The sequence below is a fragment of the Acartia tonsa genome, chromosome 9 (genome assembly GCF_053477335.1).
Source record: "Acartia tonsa isolate MP-2025a chromosome 9, ASM5347733v1, whole genome shotgun sequence".
NCBI classification, from domain to species: domain Eukaryota; kingdom Metazoa; phylum Arthropoda; class Copepoda; order Calanoida; family Acartiidae; genus Acartia; species Acartia tonsa.
Genome location: NC_137268.1, coordinates 29,733,584 through 29,756,194, shown reverse-complemented (window position 1 = coordinate 29,756,194; position 22,611 = coordinate 29,733,584). Strand labels below are relative to the sequence as shown.

Sequence of the window (22,611 nt, the reverse complement as noted above, 5' to 3'; positions counted from 1 at the left end):
ATGAAAACTGTCTTGCTAAAAAGTTGATTGATTTTTTAAATTTTAATTTCAAAATGTAGCTAAGATAATATCTTTGTTTATTGTTCCACTTGCATTATTCCTTTTTGTCTTTTTAGCGTTTTTGTTGCACCACCCCCTATTTTTTTTCTGTCGAGACTTAGCTGAGTCAGTGTTAATAGCCAATTCAAAACTAAAAATTTTTGTTTTCCCTTCATTTTATATATTTTGTTGGGTTGTTGTTTAAGCAATATACAAATACACTATGCAGTCTCAGGGAGAGGAAGGCGATATTAAATTCTAAATTATACTGGTACCCAAAGTTTTAAGTAAAAACTTTAGGGAAAATTATTTTGAATTATGATTGGTAGGTCCCAAACTCGTAGTTTGAAACTATTTAACCAATAATTTTAATCTAAAGAAGGTGTACTTTTGTTTGCGATCATTGGAGATGTATATCATTGTCTTATCCCTTAAGATACCTGGTGCAGTCTTAAGAACACAGGGATAGGGCATCTCAAGAATAATAAGAGAGAGAGAGTGAGAGAGAGAGAGAGAGAGAGAGCGAGAGAGAGAAAGAGAGAGAGAGAGTGAGAGAGAGAGAAAAGGCGAAAAAGCAAGAATAATATAGAAAAAAAAAGATAGAAAGAGAGCGAGAAAAAATCAAGAATCTTAAGGAAAAGAAGGAGGAAAGGAGAGAGAAAGCGAGCAAGAGAAAGAGATATTTAGTATGAGAGAGAGAGAGGGAAAAAAAGAAAGCATAGCAGTTGAGAAAGAAAGAGAGAGAAAGTAGTAAAATGGCTTTGATAATGTTATGAAGTTCTGAATAGTTTATACAAGGAATATCAACTCAATACTAAGAAAATTACCAGGTTTAAAGTCTGAAAATTGTGTCAGAGGGGAGGCCTCTAGGGGCGTAGCCACTAGTTATAATATTAAGTTAGAAGTAGATTTTTATTGTGCCTTAAGCTGAAGATTTTATATTTACTGATCAGTTCTCCTTTTAAAGGAAGTTTTACATAGGTCTCAGGATGGCTTTAGGCTTTTTTCCTACCCCTTTGGTTCTAGGGCCCTTAGATGCTAAGGGCACAGTTGCTTATCTTTTTATAATAAAACAAAAGGAATTCTTTTTGTAAAGATACTTAAAAGACATCGCCTCTTAAGGAGCGTTTCGTCGTATTTTCACAGTAGCTTTTAATAGGTTATTTTAGGTTAGGTTAGGTGACTTTCCCGCAGGGTTAGAGTTCCCCGCAGGAAGAAAAATAGAAGAAAAAATACGACGAAATGCTTCTTAAGAGGCGATGTCACGAAAGAGGCTATACCCAATCTTTTTCCTTTCAAGGTATAAACCCCTTGATAGTTTTACAGGGCCATTGTATGCAATTTTGGTTGCAAACATTAGACTTCATCGCAGGCTGTAAAAACTTATACAGGGACACGGAGTTTAATCGATTTACATCAAGTAATATTTGCGTATGTATTTTGGGTATAAAGTGGTGTTAAGGGCTTGGCAGCAACTGCCTATACGGCTTCGTTGCGGCTGTCGAGCCCTGGTTGTATTTATCCGTTGAGATCTCACAAACGAGCAATGCATCTAGAGGCTTAAGTAAAACCAGTCTATAAAAAATCTTCTAAACATCGTTTTCGTTGTTGGTGGCTAGATATTCGAATCCGAGCATTGTACGATTCTTGTAAGAAAAGTGACAATAACTAGTCAATCCACTTTTGACATCCAGAGATGGGTTTTTGAAAGATGAATGCCACGTTTCTTGATTGATTGATTGACTAAACAGAGTATACAACTATTTTTTTAATCATTTCGCTTTTGTTGGTACGGCCTTCATAGACGAAAAACAAATTATCTTAAATCCATTTTCACTGCATATTAATTAATACATCATTTTAGATCTGTATTAGACATTATACAAATGGCTAAAATAATCTTAAAATTTTGAATTCTTAAGTTGTATACTCTGTTAAAATCCTTATCTGATCGTTCAAGATCAATGCCCCGTACGATTTCAACAGAGTATACAACTTAAAAACTCAAAATTTTAAAGTTAAAGAAAAGTATGTTTTAAGCCGTACTCGAATGCTTTTCTAAAGTCAAACTGTCTAATATTCATCGGAGGGGGAAGGGATATTCGCCGAGATCTAAAGGGATAATGGCCGATAAATTGATAAACATCAACAATGATTGTTCACTAACTAACCAATCTGTAGAATTCAATTAAAAGGTTAAAACGTTTGGACACTCAACTTAATAATAAAAAAATCAAAACTCACAAAAATCCCCCAAAGTTGTTAGGCCAATGCATAACAATAGTTATTATAAACCTTGAGGGCTAGTGTAATAAAAAGCACACTTTCTTCCTGACAAATCCATTGACAAACAATGAAAAATCCCACTACTTCGGTATTGCCCATAGCAATGTTTTTCATAATATATCTATCTATCCAAAAATTAAAAGGTTTTTTAACATCACATTTTATTTAAGAGCTTTAAAAGTCTAGTAAAAATCAAAATTTATTATTCGGGTTTTTTCAATATAATAGAAACTATAGTCTTAATAAAGACATTGATGCGTAATTGTGGAAAAAAGCTACGACAAATTTACAGTTTTTTTATTATTAAATATTTATTTAAAGGAACTTTTTTCCAAATTCCGATGTCTCTAAATTACAATTTTGGTCTGATATTCTTTTTTATGCTAGTTTTATTATGTACAGGGCTATAAAGAAAATGGCATTTGAAAAATAAATTACTTAATTTCAAAATTTTGTTTTTGATTACTGATCTTTGCAAGTCTGCGAAATTTGATGGATTTTTTTTCAAATGCCAAATTCTTTAATTCCTGTCAATAATATTCTTAAAAAATAATTACACCTATTTCACAAAATCTTCAATAAAATCATTTTTTTCTAAAGATTTTGAAGCATAGAAATATAATTTCTATATTAGATAATTACAATTTTCATAAATTTTATTGAAAATTTTGTGATTTTTAAATACAGTTAGAGCACCAAAAGAAAAGCTAAGAAAAAAGCCAAAAATTATTCAAGAATAAAATATCAAAAATTTGATTATTACTTCTTTTATTTTTCATGGTTATTGTTTACTAAAATTCTTGGTATAATAAAAAATGTTGATTTACTTTTTTTATCCTATAAAATGATTTTTATTTCTATGAAAGAATATTCAACAATAATTTTTAAAACTAGTTTTATTTTGTCTTTTCAAGTTCAGAAAAAATCTTGAAAATAAACAACCATTGATTTTTGACAATATAGATAAAAAAACACACTTTTCGTCAAAAAAAAGTTATTAAGGTGGTTTAAGTCACAAAAAAACGACATAATTTTGTATATTTTGATTTAGGCCCCAAAATTTTTGTTATAATACATTTTGAAAAAAAAATATGAGAATGAAATTATTATAAGGTGGAAAAATTACACTGAGTTTTTTTCTAGAGTTCATTTTTCATTAAACACAAAAGGATAATGCGTTTATTAATATATGCAATTCAAATAAAGTAACATCACTTTATTTTGAACATTTTTTCATTGAATTTCTTGTATTTTGGTCAATCACAGACTTATTATTTTCTTATTTTTGAAGAGAAAAAATAGTTGGTTTTTTTGTGTTTTTTTTGCTTCTTGATTCTAACGATTATTTGGCTTTTTACACCTATTTTCACTAATTTTAGAGATGATGGCAGTTTGAATTTGCTACGCGGCATATTGCACACCACCAATCAATCAACCAACCAACTCACATATACTATCAAGTGTCTTAGTCAGCTGATTTTTTGCCGCCAAAATTTTGGCGCATTTTTTTCTCACTATTTTCGATCTCATCATGGTTGATGATTTTTCATATTATGGGGGATGAATGCAGGTACTCGAACCTGATACACCACTTGGATTGACACAAAAACAAGCCACGGAAATAATTTTTGAAGCTAAAGCTTTCAGTTTGCTCAACTTTTGACGTCAGTTCAAGGCCAATTCATTCGTTGCCTTTTTCTTGACATTATGAACAGCTGAAATTTTTCTTTAGCAATTGGACTAGCTAGACATTTGCTGCGCTACATTTTATTTTTAAGCACAACAGAAAGGCTATTTCGTTTTGGGGCTTGGCTATTTTTCCTTCAGACAAGGGGTTGTTTGGCTTTTTTCTTGAGGGGAGGAGTCTTCTCAGGGCTTTTAATCTTAGGACCCTTTGTCCAACAGTCTCATTATGTATGTATGAATAATATGATTATAATAAAGTCTTGTAATATCACAAAGTGCTTAATGTAGCTTTTTTATTCTTCTTAAAACTTTTCATCATATGTTTTGTTTTTGTTTCTTGTTGAAAATTCATTGCACTTTTCTTTTCTACACAATGTAATTATATTACTAACAAAGCTGTCCAAATTAATTATCATCAGTTTACATTTTTTTAAATGTTTTTTTTTTTCAATAATAAAGAATGAGTTCACACACGCACACAGAAAAAAATTGTTTTAATTTCACTAGAGGTGGCCGTACGCGTTGTATGCCGCGGCGTGGTAGGCCGGATAGTCGTACGGACTCTCGCCTGGCCGTCCACCGGCCATCATGGCGGCCGCCGCATGACTGTCCATGCCCATGTAGCCCATGGCGGCTGGATCGGGGCTGGGGTAGCCGGAGGGACCGGCGCGGTTCGACTGGTCGATCATCGGCTGCACAATTCGCCGGCGGGCGTTGATGAACCAGTTGTTGACCTGCAGTATGCTCAGGCCCGTGTCCTGAGCCAGCTGTTTCTTCTGGTCCTCGCTGGGGTAGGGATGGGTCAGGTGCTGGAACAGCCACGCCCGCAAAATATTCGTTGCAACTTTCGGGAAGATTCCGCGCTTTTTGGAGTTCTTGTTCTTGCCGGTCGGGTCATCGTCGTCGCAGCCCGAGCCGTCGGCGGAGCCTACGCTCGCGTTGGACGCGTCGCCGGCCTCAGACAGGTCGTCCCGCGACGGGTGGTGCATGGAGAGGCGGGGAGTCCCACTGCCCGAGTTCTGGCCGGGACTGCGGGCCTCGTCCAAGTGACTGTGGTGGTCGTACCCAGACAGGGAGGAGGAAGGGGGGCGCAGTTCTCCCTGAAATAGAAAATATATATGAATATCTCAAATAATATCCAAGATATTACATTAAGAAATTTCGATAAACATGCTTTAAAAAATATAAAGGCAGTTTTGCTACCTTAAATCAATTTACATAAACATCATCATATTAAAAGCCTTTTCATGTCATTTTTTCTTGGAAGGGGGGGGGGAGGTGGCTTAAAACAACCCCGCCCACTTTCTTGGCTTCTATACAAAGACATGCCATGAAAGAAAAACTATTCAATACCCAATTTATATTTTCAATAAAGACATTTTTAATACATTTTTTTACTGTAGTAGCGAAGATACTTTAAAGTTGTAAGTAAGCAGTTACAAGTGTGTCCTATAAATCAACTTTATTGGTTTGATAATTTTTCTGATATATACATATACGCTATGTTCTAATAAAATATTATTAAATACATTTTTTAATACAGCAAAGTTTAACTTTGTTCTTGTGTGTGTGTGTGTGTGTATTAAAGGCTAACACAATTTAATAATAGGTCCATCAAATATTTCCTAAACGGCCCAATACACTTTGACACTTTGAATAAAATTGCATAAAGGCGTCTTTGTTGTATAGAGCGACTGCGTAGGGATAAAGGGATGGGAAAATTTGTAGCCAGGGTTTTACTTCTCAAAGAAAAAGATATTGTTTACATTTCCCCTTTTTGAATATAGTATTGTTTTTTGTTTAATTTGATTTACAACATGCTATTGAAAAATATGGTACATTCTGTCTTATTTATGATAATTTTTGGCCTATATGTTTATCCTTATAGCTCTGATATTAAGACCAATGTATGTGCATTATATTTTATTGAATATTGGGTAGGAGAAAAAATATAAAAAGAGCAAAAAATTATTTTGGGATATTTACATTTTATAATCAAGGTTGAATAGCCTTTTAGTAGTAGCAAAACTACTCTGTAATCTACTATTGGACATGATTGTCAGCAAGACAAAATATAAATGTATCTAGTAATAAAACTTAGTTTTATATAAGAGATAAATTCGGTTTGAAAAATTTGATGGAGGTTTGAAATTTTTGGTGGAATTTAAATGTGTCTCAGCTATTTTAATATCATTTTTTCACTAGAATAAATGTTCTGTTAAAAAAGTAAAATAAGAATGTATAGCAAATGATACAAAAGCACTTTTAGAGGTTTTAAATAACACGAAAAAGACCTTTTTATTAAATATTCAATTTAGAGAAAAGATAAGAAACAAAACGCCTCTTTACAAAGGCTTAAAAGGTATTTGTAGAATAGCTTAGGCACTGAATTATTTGAAGAAAAATGTAGACAAATTTTGAGGGCTAAAAATTCTTGAGACTCGTCTTGTTAAAATTAAATCAAGGGCGTTATCTAACTTCTTAAATATACATTTGAACTGACCTTATTACATAGAGAGCTAGCTAGCAAAAAAGAGAAAGATGGACAAAAAGACAAAAAGATAGCAAAAAAGGATAGAAAGATAGATATTTGGGTGGGAGAAATAACAAGTTATTTTTGCAATGAAAAAGAAAGAATTTGCATTAGAATTTGTGCAAACTATCCCCCCGCGGCCAAAGCATTCCCCCATACCCATTTTATTACCACCAATTTGGGATGGGGAAAAATAAGGGGGAGGTAGATAGATAGTCAGGTATTTGACCCTAGCTTCGCTAGGCCGTTCATTCTAGTAAGACTATGCGAAATATTCACTAGCATAGGCGAAAAATCAAGGATAACCAATCCTTTTGAATTAGATAGATAGATAAATTGATGGATATTTAAAAAGTAAAGAAAGCAAGCCCGTAATATTTAACAATATTTGAAAGAGAAAAAAAACGGATGTTTGCAAAAAAGTTAAAATGTATTTTTAAGACTTTTTCGTGCAGGCCGTAAATTTTCAGGTTATGCTCCTATAAAGCGTTTTTAGTAGTTATCTTAACAAATATAAAGCTTAAAAAAGCATACATCAAAAGATGTAATATTAGGAACGACAAAAAAATGTAAAACAGCTTAAGAAACATAAATGATGTTTTTACGGTAGAAATTTGTGTTTTGTCTTTTTAATTCTCTTAAATTTCTCGACAATTAATTAGGCGGAGAAGGAGGGAGGGGGGTGGGTGGGATTTTTAGGGGGGTTGGGGGGTATGGCGTGCCCGCCAATTAATTGCAATTCAGTCAATTAGCGAATTTCTTAGCCCTCCTCACCACTCTCCCAATCTTGTTTCTTTCTCTTTTTAATTAATACCCATCCCCCTTTTTTTCTCGTATGTTCAAAGTATCCCCCCCCCCCATCCCCTTTTTTCCTCGTATGTGCAAGGTATTTGAATGTGTCCCAGTATTTTTAAAGGTATGTCAGACATGTAACTTGCTTTTTTGGCCACCTTTTTCTTTATTTCACAGGGATTCTAAGTGTTAAGACAATGAAAAGGAGATTTATATAGATTAAAGTTATTGGTTGAAAAATTTGGACAATGCTATTTTTAGCAAACTAGTTATTACCCAATGTTTTTAAACCCAAATGATAAGAGAACTAGAGTGTAAAAACTTTGGATACCAGTATAATTTACAGTGCATTTTCCCCTCCACTCCCTGCTTTCTTTACATTACAGTCGCCTTAGAGTGTCTTCTATAACCTTACTAAAATAAAGTAGAACAGCAACTATATAGCTCGTATATGTCTGTACCGACCGCCACTCAAAGTTTTTAAATGAATGCATTTTCTCCCTTACACGTTAACGTTTACTTAGAAAAAATGTACATGGGGTCTTTAACATAGCAATCCTTATTTCAGCATTCTAATAACTTTTTTGATCGTATAAAGGGCGATTAAAACAAGGGAAGGGAAAATAGTGGGGGGGGGGACTATTTGTCAAAGAATTTGGCAAATTTTTTGCCATTCCCTTCTTAAACAATTAAAAGATTTTTTAAATTGTATTTTTATTTCCCATGATTCAATTAGGTATGCATTTCTTTACTTGGTATTTGTCAGTACGTCCATCTGTCTGACGGTCAGACATACTTTTTATTAAATAAAAGATGCAATGAAATTAAAAATGTTTATTTTACATTTCAAGATTTATTCTGATTTAAAAAGTTCAATGATGCTTATATTGACAAAAACACGGTCTATTCTTATTCGATCCCCCCCCCCCCCCATATCCCAATTTTCCCCGCACAGCAAAAACTTCGGGACTTATGTACATTTTTCTCCCTTTAATATCTTGAACTTTTAAACTTGTGAATTTTAAAGCTGGCAAAAAAGGTTTTGACTTCTTTCTCTCTCTTTCTTTCAGTCCCATTATTCATGAGGCAAACTATATTCAAAGAAATAGAGCGGTGTCCAATCAAAATCGCAGATATTTTTACTTTAAAAATAGCTAAAATGTGAAAAATGTCAAGATTTATTTCATTTTTTTGTTCTCTTTACTTTGTTTTTAGATATTTTTTGTTTTATAAAGGCTAGAAAATGGTTGATCTTTTTTTAATAAACATCCCAACAAAATAGAAAATACATTGAATGAATAAGTAAAGAGAAAGAAAGAGAAGTAGAGAGAGTGAGTGAGGGAGAGAGAGAGAGAGAGGGGGGGGGGGAATATTCCAATATGAATTGAATAGTTTTCAGAAAAAGAAATATTTGTTTTCAGTAGCGAAGCTACCTTATAACTAGGGTCCGTCTGTACGTCGTTAGGTCAATGGAAATTGGAGAAATTACTTATAATTAACTTACACTATGTCATATTTATTGATTTATTGGCATTCACTGCCTTGTTTTTCCATCAGATAAGTTAAAATAAAACAAGCAAAATTCAAAAGTTTTATATTTTGATATTTTGTGTGTATTTTTACAGTAAATTAAGCTTGAATAATAAATATAACAAAAAAATACTTGAAGGTATTTGCTCTAAATAATAAAATACCTTAAAAAATAAGTTTCTTTGTCTACTTATGGGAAAATTTATTTTTAGTCTACTTAAAATTAGAAAATATGTTTTTTTATATAATTTTTAATCATTATTAAAACAAAATAGTTTATATTTTTTTGTGGGAAGGGGGAGGGGAGGATTATGTTTTACATATCAAAAAATAAACATATTGTCTACAAATAAATGATAAAAAAGCATAGACCCCTTCCCCCTTTTCAAAAATTTTTTTTGGCGTGTCCACCCTTTTTAAAGGCCTAGGAAACTTTTCAAAAACGGAATAAATATTCGTTAAGATAAATGTAAAAAAAAATATTACTTTAAAAATGTTTAGTCTATAACTTTTCTTCAAATGAAAAGCTATCATTTATTGTATTTTTTTCTTCATTAATAACAATTATAGGAAGTGCTCTTGCGAATGCTTATTCCCGGCAGACGGTTTTAAACTGCTCGTTATTTATAGTTTAGAGCTCAAACCCCTGTAAGAGATATCATGTGAAGAAACGCAGGGAGAAAGGCTCATAAATCAAAGTCACAAAAAAATAAATAATAAAAGGCATTGTGGTGGAGAGGATTTGGTAACTAAAATTCTATCATTGAGCTAAAAAGATATGTTTATTCTACATCTTATTGTACAATTAAATGCAGAGATTATTAATAATAAAGAATTTAATACAATAATAAGAATTTCCTCATCCCTCTATCCCTGGCAGAAAAAAAACCTTATCTCGGAATCTATTCTTAACGACTTGAATTCAAGCATCCTACAAAACCAAACACAGAACAAGGGTGACAACAGTCATAAGTAGCGCAGCTTTTGTATTATGAAAGTATCATGAGGTCTTTTCAAGAATCTATAGTGATAAGACAAAAGCCAATTAATTGATGTACACATTCCCAAAGATAATACACAAAATTAACCATCTGTAGATTACACTTGGTGGTTGAAACGTTTGTACACTCAACTTAAATAATGAAAGTCCTCAAAGTTGTTAAGCCATGGAACGTTATTATATAACTTTGGGGACCGTCGAATGTCTCATCCCTCCCTGGGTTCTTTCAATGCAAAAGTTATGAAATGAAATTTGCAGTAAGCATTGTAATTAATATTTCATGTCAGGTAAATCAGTATTATTCAAATTATAGAGCAGCTCCGCTACTAACAACAAAACAAGATACCAAAAAAGGATTTGACTTTCAGGCATAAAAATTTGGGGGTAGAGGGGGGGGGATTGGGGGTTAAATTTTAAATATTCCCAGCGTCTTTAAACCTATAGAAAAAGATTAGTAAAAGATTTAATAAAAGGCGCTTTTTTAGGCTTTTCCCTTCTTTGATTTCAAATACAATACCCAAAAACATTTCTTACTAAAAAGGCTTAAAAAAGGGGTTAAATTCTTTTAAGGGCTTAGAACTTAGTATTTTGACGGGTTGTTGTCAATTTTTGAACAAAAAATATGTTTCTTGGGTAAGATTAGAAGTGTATTAAAACTGGGAAAGTGATGTACGACCTGAAGAAATTTTAACAATTTTGGCGGAAAAGTTTAAGCATATTTTTCTAGTTAATTTTTTTTCGCTGTAGACATTTTTTAAACAAGTGTTAGGTTATGTAAAATTTAGGGAAAAAGTAATAGGTATACATCATTTGATTGTGAAAAAATTTTTGATTATCCTATTATTTATAGTAGTAAGATGTTTTATTTTTTGTCCACCAAGATCTCGCTAACCAACTTAGTTAGTTCTACAATTTATGGAAGCTTAGTAAAGGTCCCGAGTTGGTTTTAAACCATAAAATTAAAAGTATTACTGTCAAAAAAGTACTTTTTTCTAATCCCTTTTCCATGCTTATAATAATATAGAATAGTGTCATGACAAAAATTTAATATCATTTTAAATGCGACAGCTTAATTTAAAAATTCTATGATAAAATAATCATTTCTATTATGTTAAAAATGTTATCAATTATGCCTAAGAAAGAACTTAATATTTTTAGTAGCGAAGCTACTCTATAATCTATATTTCTGTCCGTCCGTCAGTCCGTAGCGCTATGGAGGAAATGTGATTTTCTCAGCTGCTTTTTAAGATAAGACAACTGACATGAAATTTTCAGTGAATATTTCTATGACCTAGTATTTTTTATAACTGCGCAATTTATGGACATTCTTGTTCTTGTGTTCTACTTTATCATGAAAATTTAATTTTAAATAAGAAATTGAATTTTTAAAGTACAGTTATACAGAAGAAAATAGATAGATAGATAAAAAGAAATATATTTATTATTCTGTTGGTCAGCTTTTAAAGATTATTACATTTACAGATGTAAGACTCTTGAGCTAGGAATATATTTTTAGGAGCGACGCTACTCTACATTTCACTCTTAACTGTAGGTCTGTACGTCCCTTGAAAATTTGTATGAAAAATAAATCTTTTTGCAAGAAATACATGCAGTAATTGTTATCCATCAAACAAATGATAATAGAATTGAAGAAATGCTATTTTTGGTTATTGGATATTGGATAAAGCGGGATGCGAGACGGCAACCCCATGGGAGTTGATTCATTAAAGTTTAAAATAACACCATACCCCCCCCCCCCGCTTCAACTATATCCCTTTTATATTATTAAGATATTACATTCGTGGTTTTCATTCTTATAAAGATATTGAAAAAGGAAGGGATTTTTCAACTGATGAAAAAAATATTTTTTTTTATCCCTTTTTATGAAATATTTACTTCAAGACAATTATTTATACGGTCAAGCTTTTTAATGGCAGATAAAGATTAAAAACGTATTAGATTTTCTACATTTTTATACAACCATAACCATTTCTTAGTTCAATATTTCTTTTATATAGCTTTTTAATCCAAAAATTAATCATACAACGTTTTTTCAATGCTACTTTAAATATACTTTTAGCAACAGATTTCTGCAAGTAAAAACAGATATCGTTATTATAAAATTTTGGAGACTAGTGTAATAAACAACCCAATGTTTTATTTTAGTGGATTTTTTTATTAAAAAATGCGCATTTTGTGCAGGATTAAGAGAACGTTACAGCCAGCTAGCAACGTGGTGGTGGGTCTGTAAGGCATCGTCTTCTGTTACATAGGATTAAAATTTGATCTTTTTCATCTTTAAGTTTAAAGAAGTTGGGACGTTTCTTTTATCATAAAACTCCTTTTTATGTTGGGTTTTATATTATAAAATGTTAAATGTAACAAAAGTTAAAGGGTAAGAATGTCAAATTAAGCTCAGAAAAAGGCCTCAAAACAGGATTACAAAGTCAAATATAATCCAAATATATAAAAAAGTGAATTTTTCTTTTAAAATTTTAATTGAATTAAAAAATGAAAATTAAACAATTGTAATAATAAAATGATAATTAGAGGTTTATTATGGTATACAATTGTCATTTCAAATAATTTAATAATGATATCATGTTGAAGTGTCCAAAAAGGTGGCAATTTGTGTAATTTTTAAAAGGAATGTTTCATTCTTAACTTATTGTTAAAAAAAGTTAAATTATGTACCTAGTAGAACAAGAAAAACAAAGTAATAAAATCAGAATTTTTAAATTTTACGATGAATATCCAAAAGCATTAGTATTTCATTTTTAAATATTAGTTAAAATTAGCATTCCCATAAAAAAGATTAAGGACAAAGTATCCTTTTAAATAATATAGGTTGAATGAAAAGAAATGACATGTATTTTGTGGGTTGTAGGGGTGTTGAATACGCCAGATAATATGGAAAAAGTCAACCCCTAAATTGGTGGGTCGAGCATGTTCTGAATCACGCAATCTTTGGGAACTTTTTTCCTTTTTTACCCCTTAAAAATGATTTTATTTTTGAGGATTTTAAAAAGTAATTGGGGATACTGCACCTAAAAGAAAACAAATTGCCTGACTGAAAAGTTGGAGGTAAAATATTTTTTTCTTTACATGACATACACCACCCTGACCTTATTTGTAAACATTTGTAAAAATTGATTTTTTGTTTTTATAGCATGACAAAAAATTGTGGAAAAAATGTGGATTTTTTTTATTGAAACCGGATGAGGGGAAAGTGTATCCTAAAAGTGCCACTTTAGTAGGAAAATCATAATTTTCAGTCACAATATTCAAACCCAAGGTTTTGTGGATGGGTAGACTAATTAATACTGCGCCAAAAAGGTAGCTATCAGGAGAAAAATATAGCATACTATAAAAATTATTCTTTCCAAATTTTTCAGTTTGTTGAAAATTTTAAGAGCCCTAATAAGAAAATACAGTAGGTTTTGTCTAAACAATAACTATTTGACTTATGAAGAAATGGTAACTAAAATAATGCTACATGTATCCATAACTTTTAGAATTTTTTCCCCTACCGTCAAATGAAAAAATACAAATTTGAGGAAAAGCATTATTTTAACAGAAATCATACAAAAATCAAAATATTACACCGTTTTCGTTTTAGGATTATTAATGAAAATAAAATATAGAGAAATTTTTGTGGAGTTGGTCATATTTTACTTAGATATGCTCAAAGATAATGTACTATAAAGTCGAAAAAAGGTAATTTTTTCAACTCTGTAATAAAACGGCTGATTTCAAATAATATGTTAATGATGGCTACTTCATCAAATGCAATAAAATCTAATATGCTATTGAAAAAGATTATACCTAGCCATTACTTTTTTAGCCTTTAAGAATATCATCCCAAGCTATGGTCATCTCCAAAAATATAATCCAATTTATCATAAGAGTAGAATTACAATTTCTTCAATATTAGGTTAGGTTACATTAGGACGTTCAACATTTTTGGAACCTTATATAACATTTTTTTGAACTAAGAAAAAGGAAAGAAAAAAAAATTATATAAGCACCCTTTTTAGCTAATTATATTTGCTTAAGTTATATGTATTAGTAATGGAATTATGTAAAAAGTGCCTTGTCCATACATCCACATATACACACACACACACACACTCAGCACCAACATTAAGTAATTGAAAGTGTGTATTAGTGCACTTAGAAAATATGCTGGGTGTCCCAAAAAAAAAAACCTTGATACTTTTTAGTGGAGCACCCTGAAATTTTCAAAATATTCCTTTTTTGACCACACTTGACATTTGTCTGGGTATAACTGTCCATAATATAAAAATGCTGAGAAGGACAGAAATAAAAAATTTGAAAAAATCCTTTAACACGATTTACCAGGTGGTTGGGCAATTTTCCTGAATATGATAACTCGACTGACACTTCTGGTCACTTCTGTTTCTAGCCATATTCATCCACAATTGATCTAATTTAAATCCTTTAGTAAGAAATGATAAAATTGAAGATTATGGTCAAACTTTTTCTCTTTTATTTTAAGTTTGAGATACTTCAATGTAAAAAAAGGATTTTTTTGAGAAAATATTTATTTCAAGATGGCCCTTGACATATTACATAGAAACTTATCACTAGTTTTAGTCTCTAAGAGAGATATGGCCCCATGTGTTTTTCAGAAAATGCCACTTAAACCAAGAATGGCCATTTAACATGTTGTCAAAATGTTTAAATTCTTCACAGAAAAAAGGGTTTAATGGTTTATTTCAGGAATTTAGATTTTTTCATTTTGATTTTAGAACTAAATATGCAGAATGATATTACTAATGTTCTTCTTATCCACTTGTATAAAGTAGTAAGGATTTTTGTCTGTAGCTTAAAATTTCAATAAATACAGAACCGATTGAGATCTTCATTCCAGGAAAGCTTCACTTAGGTCCTAAGGTGTTTTAGAGCATTTTATTTCTAGATTCAAAACTTGTTTCTGCCCTTCCCTGCCATCAAGAACACAGAGCCCGCAGATGCTGGGGGCGCAACCGATAATTTTATTAAAAAGAAAAAATGCAGAATTTTTAATTAAAAAAAAAGTTTGACAAATGAAGAGATGAAGATAAAGAAAAGGGGGACATTTTTTTCAAGATTTATGAATCTGCCCCAGCCAATTTTCCAGATTAAAAGAAAGTATTCAGTTGGAAGGCATCTTGATTATTTTCCATAAACATTTATTTTCTTTTTTATATAAGTTTGTTTGTTTTTGAGTGAAATCAACTATGAAGGGCCCTTAAAAAATGACATTACTCTAAAAATTTCCTCGAATCATGATATTTTTTGTTTACTCTCTTTATACACATTTTATGAGAGGATATAAAATAAGAAAATCATTGTTAAAAATCAATAAAAAAAACTTAAATTCATGGTATCAATATAGAAGTGTCAATATATTGATTATACATACGCTTTTTGTTCCAGCTTTTTTTGTATAAAAAATACATAAATATGTAATTTTAGCATAATCTAAACAGAAATAAACAGAATAAAGAAATGTCTTTTCTTCGACATTTTATATTCTAAAATGGACAACTCTTAAGAAAATTGAGTTTTAAACAGAATATGATTTTCTTCTACTAAATGGAATATGGACAATTTTAATGGGGGAGGGGGAGGGGGGGGGGGGTGAAGTACCCTTTAATGTAATCAAAAACACACTTGCCCATTTCAAATAAGGGGAATCTTAGAAATAAAAGAGAGTATTTTAGTACAATTTTTATAAACTTTTACATTTCTAGCAATAAGAAAAAGAAATTATTAATCTTTGATTAAAAATTAAAAAAATAAGCATCATCAAAGATGATTAAAAGTAACTTTAAGTAACTTTTCTAATCATAGCATTTTAATGTTCTAAAATGATTCCCCTAACTTCTTCCATCCATCTCTAATGGTGGGGGTTGGGGGAGGGGGGAGGTGGGAAAATAAATTGGTTAATGGCATTACATCAAGAGGGGATATTGTATTTAAAAGGGAAGGTCAGTTGATGGGCGAATTTTCAGCAATGTTTTATATGATTGCATTAAAATTAAGGCTTTCAATGAAATATGTAAACAATGTAATTGGGGTTTATTGAAAATATCTTTGAAATTGTCTTGCCATATAAAAACTTTAGTTTTAAACTAAGGGAGGGGTTGAGGGGAAATTGAATGGGTAAAACCCGCCCGTCCCCGAATGACTATTTACTGGACACATCTGCAAATCACTGAACGAGAACGAATTTAATCAAAAGAGGCTCAGCTCGTATGGGGAGGGGGGTTAAACTCATTTGGGAGGGGGTGTTGGGGGTGTAATAATCGATAAAGTAGGAGTCAAGTTGGCACTTGACATTAAAATTGGGTGAGCGGGTGTCCGGGTGTCTAAATCCCCCCCCCCCCCAATAAACAAACTGGATGATGATTAGGGAAGTCAGGTCGATTGACCATTTTGAAAGATTCATTTCATAAAATGATATCTAAACTTAGAATAGAAATAACATTAAAAATAATCTATAACATGTCTTTTGGTTATAGATAAAATTATATCATGCTTAAGTTTATAAATCTTAGTAAAAGCTTATAATGAAATATTTACATTTAAACAACAATGAAATATAAAAATGGCGAAGAATAATGTAAAATATATAATGATAAATGTTTAATTAAAAAACATAAAAATAAACAACGCATGCGTAATAACAAAAAAGGCTAAAAATAAAGGATATTTTCTACATATGACAATTATATTAAAAAGAGAATAAAAAAATGACTGCCCGCCACCGAACCTCTGTTAATCCCCCACCAAGGGTTAGCAACAAATTAATTATGAAAAAATCCGCCAACACTACCAAAAAGCCTATTTAGCGGATGGTATGTGTGAGAGGGTTGGCAGAGGTGCGAGGGCATGCGGTTGGCAGCGGTCAGATTAGTGGCTGACCTTGTTAAAGGTTGACTGCTATCCTAGCCACCAAGAGTCGGCGGCGGCTGGCTCCTTCATAAAGAAAAGCAGCGTTAATTCTTGGTGGTACATTTTGCTTAGCATTTAATAAATAAAAAAAAATTAGGCATTAAGCATTTAAGGCATTGTTGTGCTCGAGTTTTTTTTATAAAAGCCTTTTTTATTATTAAGCATAGGCGTTGGTTTGTTCTTAGTATGAAAAAAATGCTTTGTAAGTAATATTATAAATATTTCAAGTCTGAGCCAAAATATGAAGGAGAAAATCATTTATGGTAATTATAAGCGTAGAACAAGGCATAATGAGTAAGATATATAAGTTTTTAAGTTTCAAAGGGTTAGGGTGAAAAACATAATCAAGATAATAAAAAAAAATGTTTGTATTTTTAGGTTTTTTATTTTTGACCTTTTAAAGGCCCGGAAATGCAAATGAAAAGACAGATTTTGAAAAAAATCTAACATTATTTTTTTTTTACCAAAGACGACATTTATATTATCCTTATGACTTCTTATTGGCGCATACAATTCTACATACAATTGGCGCTTTCTGATTGGTTGAAACGCGCTAACGCTAGCAGACAAAGACAGAGAAAAACAACAACATTCAAATCAGCACCAAACAACGGAAGCAAAACAATCCATTATTGTGAATTATAAACATTTAAAACAAACAAATAAATGTTAATTATCTTTATATAAAATAGTGAAAACGAAAACTCGAGATAAGTGTTCCAAATATAACCCAATTGGTGAAAAATTAAAGAATACTAGGCCTCCTACGTTTAGTGAAATTTTGAAACTTTCAAACTATTATCAAAATCCAAATTTGAATGAACGTAATATTGTTAAAAACTATGTTATCCCCGATATTATGGAAAAATGGAGTAAAGTACACAATAATCTACCACTAAAATCTAAAAAAAAACATTGTTCTTTCTTTATGTAATTTCTTAAGTGATGTGAAATGCTGCCGATTTAAGAAAGCAACAAAAAAAAAGATTGCAGCTGACGATGCCCAACTAATACGAGTGTTTAATGTAACTACATGTTCTTGTGGTCTCCCAGAGATAATTTGGAGGTAGGAAAAATTAAAAACATTATTCTAGTATCGCTTCAAAACTGATTAATATCCGGTTTTAAGCTATACTAAAAAATTATGTCTAGCATCTAGGTATTGTTTTTAGTTTTCTACAAATTTAAAAGTTACAATGTAAAAAATAACTATTCCAATATAGCTATTAGCTTCGAGACCAATTAATATCCACTGTATTTCCTTGGAAAGTTGTCTATATTACTATGCAACAAATAATTACTCTCATAATATTCTATTACTTACCTATTTAAATCATAAGTTTGTTAATTAAAACAAGGATTAATTTGATAATAAAATGAATATTTTTTATATTTCAGTAAGCCAACAGCTAAGTGTCCAGCTGAACAACACTCTCATGTTGCATGCAATTGTCCAGCCGACAGTAAGGTTAGAAAATTAATTAATAAACTTTTTAAAAAGTTAAATCTTGTGCGAGAAAAGTTGCTTTAAGTTTAACTATTCCCTATCCTTGAACCTTTCTCAAACAAGCATTGCAGAGAATTAGCATCTAATAAAAAAACTATTTCCAGTCAGGGGGGAGAGGACATTTGCTGTTTATTACACTAGTCCCCAAAGTTTTATAATAACGTTTTCATATTCGTTATTTTTAACTTTTATAAAATTTTGATTGTTTTGTCTTTAAGTATAGTGTCCAAACGTTTCAACTATTTATAGTTATTTACAGAGGGGTTAATTTTGTGTGTCATCATTGAGGTTTTGCATAAATTTATATGTCAATGTCAAAGAAATTATGCAAAACAATGCAATATAATAATTTCAATACTAGTTTAAGACTGTACTTTATTAAAGAAACCGATTGCATACCTAAATTCTATGGAAAATTTTAATAGTTTTACTTTTTAGATTCCAAGTTCTGATACTGAAGACATGAAGAAGATCTTACATCCAAATGGTCCCCCGAGTGATCTGTGCTTCGGAACTGTGGACATTAAAGAAACTAAGAGGGGTGAATCTATTATAAAGAAAAAAATAACTAAAGAGGTTAATTAAAAAAGAAATTAGTTAAGTGACAATGATCAAAGTGACACAGATAGCTCTAAAATTAGAAATAAGGACAAACGAACAATAACTCTTGTAGAGGTGTCAGAACATAATTAATAGAACATTAACTTGTAAGTCTATACGGATTTTACCAACCGTGATGGACAGACATTCAGACGGACTGACTCTAATTATTAAAAAGCTTCGCCTACCTACCAATCTGAATTGTCCTTTATCATTTGATTAATATAATACTTTCATTTCATGAAGTGGGACGTTAATATCCAAAGTAGTGCAGCTAAAGAAATAATTTTAATTGTTTTTAGCACCATTCTTATTAATTTACGTAAATACTAGCGGCTACGCCCCTAGAGGCCTCTAGGGAAACATGAGTGGGGGGGGGGAGGGGTTGACCCTCCCTCCCATTTTTATTTTAAGATTTAAAAAGAAAAGTATTTTTTTTCTTATTGGGGGGGGGGTTAAATTTGTATTAGGAGGGTTGGGTTAACCTACCACAAAATAGTTAAAACCTTCCCGGGACCTATAAGAAGCTTAACTGTTAAGGAGAACCATATTGGTTCAGCTGTTGGAAAGATTCTTTGCTACAGACAAAAAAGCTTGTTATTTTTTAGACTAAAATTTGCTGAAAAATTTATTTTTATTTAAAGGTAATAAAATTGACGGTTAGATGGACTTTTTTTTATTAATAAAGAGCACCTGAAAATTGTTTTTGTGATAAAAGAAAATATAATTTATTTAATTGTTGAATGACATTTGGCATGAAATATTGTTTTGAATGACAGTTTAATATTCTTTTAACATTGATTGTTTAAATCTAATCATATATTAATAAAATCTAAAATGTACTGAATTTCTTAATTTTTCACATTTCCTAGGGTATTTTTGGAGCCATTTCCGCTTGCCGATATTGAAATTATGGCTTAAAACTCTTCATAGAGGTTGTTAGATACCTATGTTGATTATGTTTTTGACCCTAACCATAAAGAAATCGGAAAATTTTAGAAAACTTATAAAGCTTAATAATGAGCCAGCCAGTTTTTTTCTTCTTCAACATATATTTTTAAGGGAGTGGAAAAAGGTCAAGATTTTTGAACTCCATGACGTCCTAACCCCCCCCCCCCCCCTATATAATCATACCCTAACTTTTTAACAATTCAAAACGTCCCATTTTATCTTTTTCTTCTCTCTCTTTCCCTTTCTTAATATCACTAAAAAGCAATGGGTAAAAATTACAGACAAAATCAACGGATCTCAGCTTCACGACTTTAAAACTTTTTTTCCAGCTTCTTAGCCAACAAGCCTTTTTTAAGGGGACTGAAATGAAACCCAAGATCTTAGAAAAGTCAAATGTCAAATGAATGAACATGGGATACAGGAATGGGAAAATTGTAGCTAATTTAATCTTTCCCCAACATTATTTTCAAGCTTTGAAAAGACAAAGAGATATTCTATATTTTGAAGGAGAGATTAATTTATCTTTAATTTACCTATCCCTTGATTCCCTTAAGTTATCTTGATATAAAAAGAATTGAAATAGCATTTTAAAGGAGGGATGGAAAATAATGATGAAAAAAAGATGTCTGGGGGGGGGGGGTAGATATTACAAGGTGGGATATTACGACGAAATTCTCGCTTTTTTACAACCAAGTTAATAGCATAAAAAGATGCTTAGCTCATGAAGTTCATATCAATTATTAATCATAACATTTACCCCATAAAATATTCAAACAGAAAAGAAAATTTCATACAATGTGATAAAAAAAAAGAAATTATTTGTTACCTTTACGCCGATGGGACCCAAACCGCCGTCCTCCATTTTGATGTTTGTTGGCAAACCGTTGTAACCCGGGTTCATCTAAATAAAAGATACTGTTAATCTTTTAAAAAGGTAGCTTTATGCTTTAAAAAGTCTTGAATTACTCCATAATTTAAAAGACCCTTCAGTTTGGTCAAAAAGTGCATACACAGTTTTTTATTACAACAGATATCAAATTTATTGATATGTTTTACCTCACCCCTATAAAGTTACTGAACATGCCCTTAAATTAATGTTTTCTTAGCCTTATGAGAAAATAATATAAGATTGCTAATCATTTAATGCTATACTTGTCATTAATACAATTAATTGTAGATCCTTAAAATGTGAGAAAAAAATGGATGAAATTAAGCAAATAAATGATAATATAGCAACAACACTTTGGTCTGTCATCCTGGGATGTTTTGTGTGTCAAAAAATTTGTTTAATACCCGGGACAGACACTGATTAATAGTGGAGTATATACTTGGATGTCGTTATTATCATATTTCGGGCATAAACATGATTGAATGTTGTGTGAGTGTGTGTGTGTGTACTGTGTAGGCTTCCCCGATATACCGCGTAGAATTTCAATCTATTTACCAAAAACAATTCTACGCAGTACGCAGCTGTCTTACTACAAGCCCAGTGTGAGTGGAGAAATTTGGCGGCCGCGTAGAACCATCATGCCGCCAAAATACATAGGAATGCACACACATTAACAGACATTAGAAACATTTTCTGTATTCGAGTCTTTGTTGTAATTGAAAAATATTGCTTTTACAATCAAGACTAACATTTAGACTAAATTCTTACTAATTTTACCCCCCTTCCTTAGTGCCCCCCTTCTTTTTTTTAATAATCCAATTACAGCAACTATTAGTTATTACTATGCAATTTTAGTAAAAAAAAACTATGAGAAATTTTTTAGAAGAAATTGCTTTAAGAGACAAAATTATCATAACATTTCCGTTATGTGTTAGGTACGGGCCACAAAAAACAAATGTCAGATTTTTGACAACCTAAGCCATTTAGCTAGATAGAAAGATAGATAGTTGGATAGATAGATGGAGGAAAAGGTAGATAGGAATTTGGTGGATATAAAGATAGATAGACAAAGATATTTATGATAATAAATAGATAGAAAAGAGAAATAAGAGAGAGAGATATATAAATAATGGTATCTCATAATATTACAAGAAATAAAATTGAAACCATAAGCAGAAAACTTTTACTCAGCATATTATAGTTTTATTGACAGTAAAAGCAACGGGATCAAATAAAACGATGGCAAGGGGGGGGGGGAGAAAATTATGGCATGGAGGATGGAAAAATGTCTTACGGGGGGGTGGGGGATAAGGATATGAGGATAAAATGAACTACCATCATATCCTTTTATTCACCAATTTGGGGCAGTTTTCACTAAATAAAACTAAGCAGCCCAGAAATAACCACTTTAGGTTATGTGTCCTTTATTTTTACAGTAATCCGCAAAAGTACAATAAAGTAATAGTTTTGTCCTAAGTGGCTTCGCCACTAAACATTCAGCTTAATCAAGTGGTGGGTGATTAAAGACAGTAGAAAGGGGCATTTTAAAACATAATCTGTGTGGAAATAGTTTATTGGCTGCTTCGCTAATGAAGACAGGCCAGTAAAATTGCAAGTAAAGGGCCCAGCAATCCAATTTAATGCCGAGTGATCAAGGAGCTTATACTAAGCAGACAGGAAGGTAACTGGTTCGATTCCTGTCTGATTTTATAACTGTATCATTGTCATAGGACTGTAAATTATACTGGTACCAAAAGTTTTGACACTCTCTCATTTGCTGGCTTAAAAACAAATCTTGATTGGTTGGTTCAAACTAGTAGAGCAGGGGAAATTTT

General features: G+C 31.4%; 1 protein-coding gene and 1 long non-coding RNA gene across 4 annotated transcripts in view; one reads left to right on the top strand and one right to left on the bottom strand.

The window, feature by feature from the left end:
- Positions 1-3,091: 3,091 nt before the first annotated feature.
- The window catches only part of hth (Meis homeobox homothorax), a 157,638-nt gene continuing 138,118 nt past the window's right edge, over positions 3,092-22,611 (bottom strand). For all 3 annotated transcript variants that reach the window (XM_080172554.1, XM_080172555.1, XM_080172553.1), the window contains 2 exons: positions 20,714-20,788; positions 3,092-5,111 (listed from right to left, as the gene is read on the bottom strand). In XM_080172554.1, the coding sequence (XP_080028680.1) occupies positions 4,515-5,111; positions 20,714-20,788 (672 nt within the window). In that variant the 3' untranslated portion in view covers positions 3,092-4,514. The remainder of the gene's footprint in view (positions 5,112-20,713; positions 20,789-22,611) is intronic.
- On the top strand, positions 17,306-19,831 carry LOC145328738 (uncharacterized). The gene is made up of 3 exons (XR_013882577.1): positions 17,306-17,895; positions 18,228-18,297; positions 18,775-19,831. It is a non-coding gene; the product is annotated as an uncharacterized LOC145328738 (long non-coding RNA).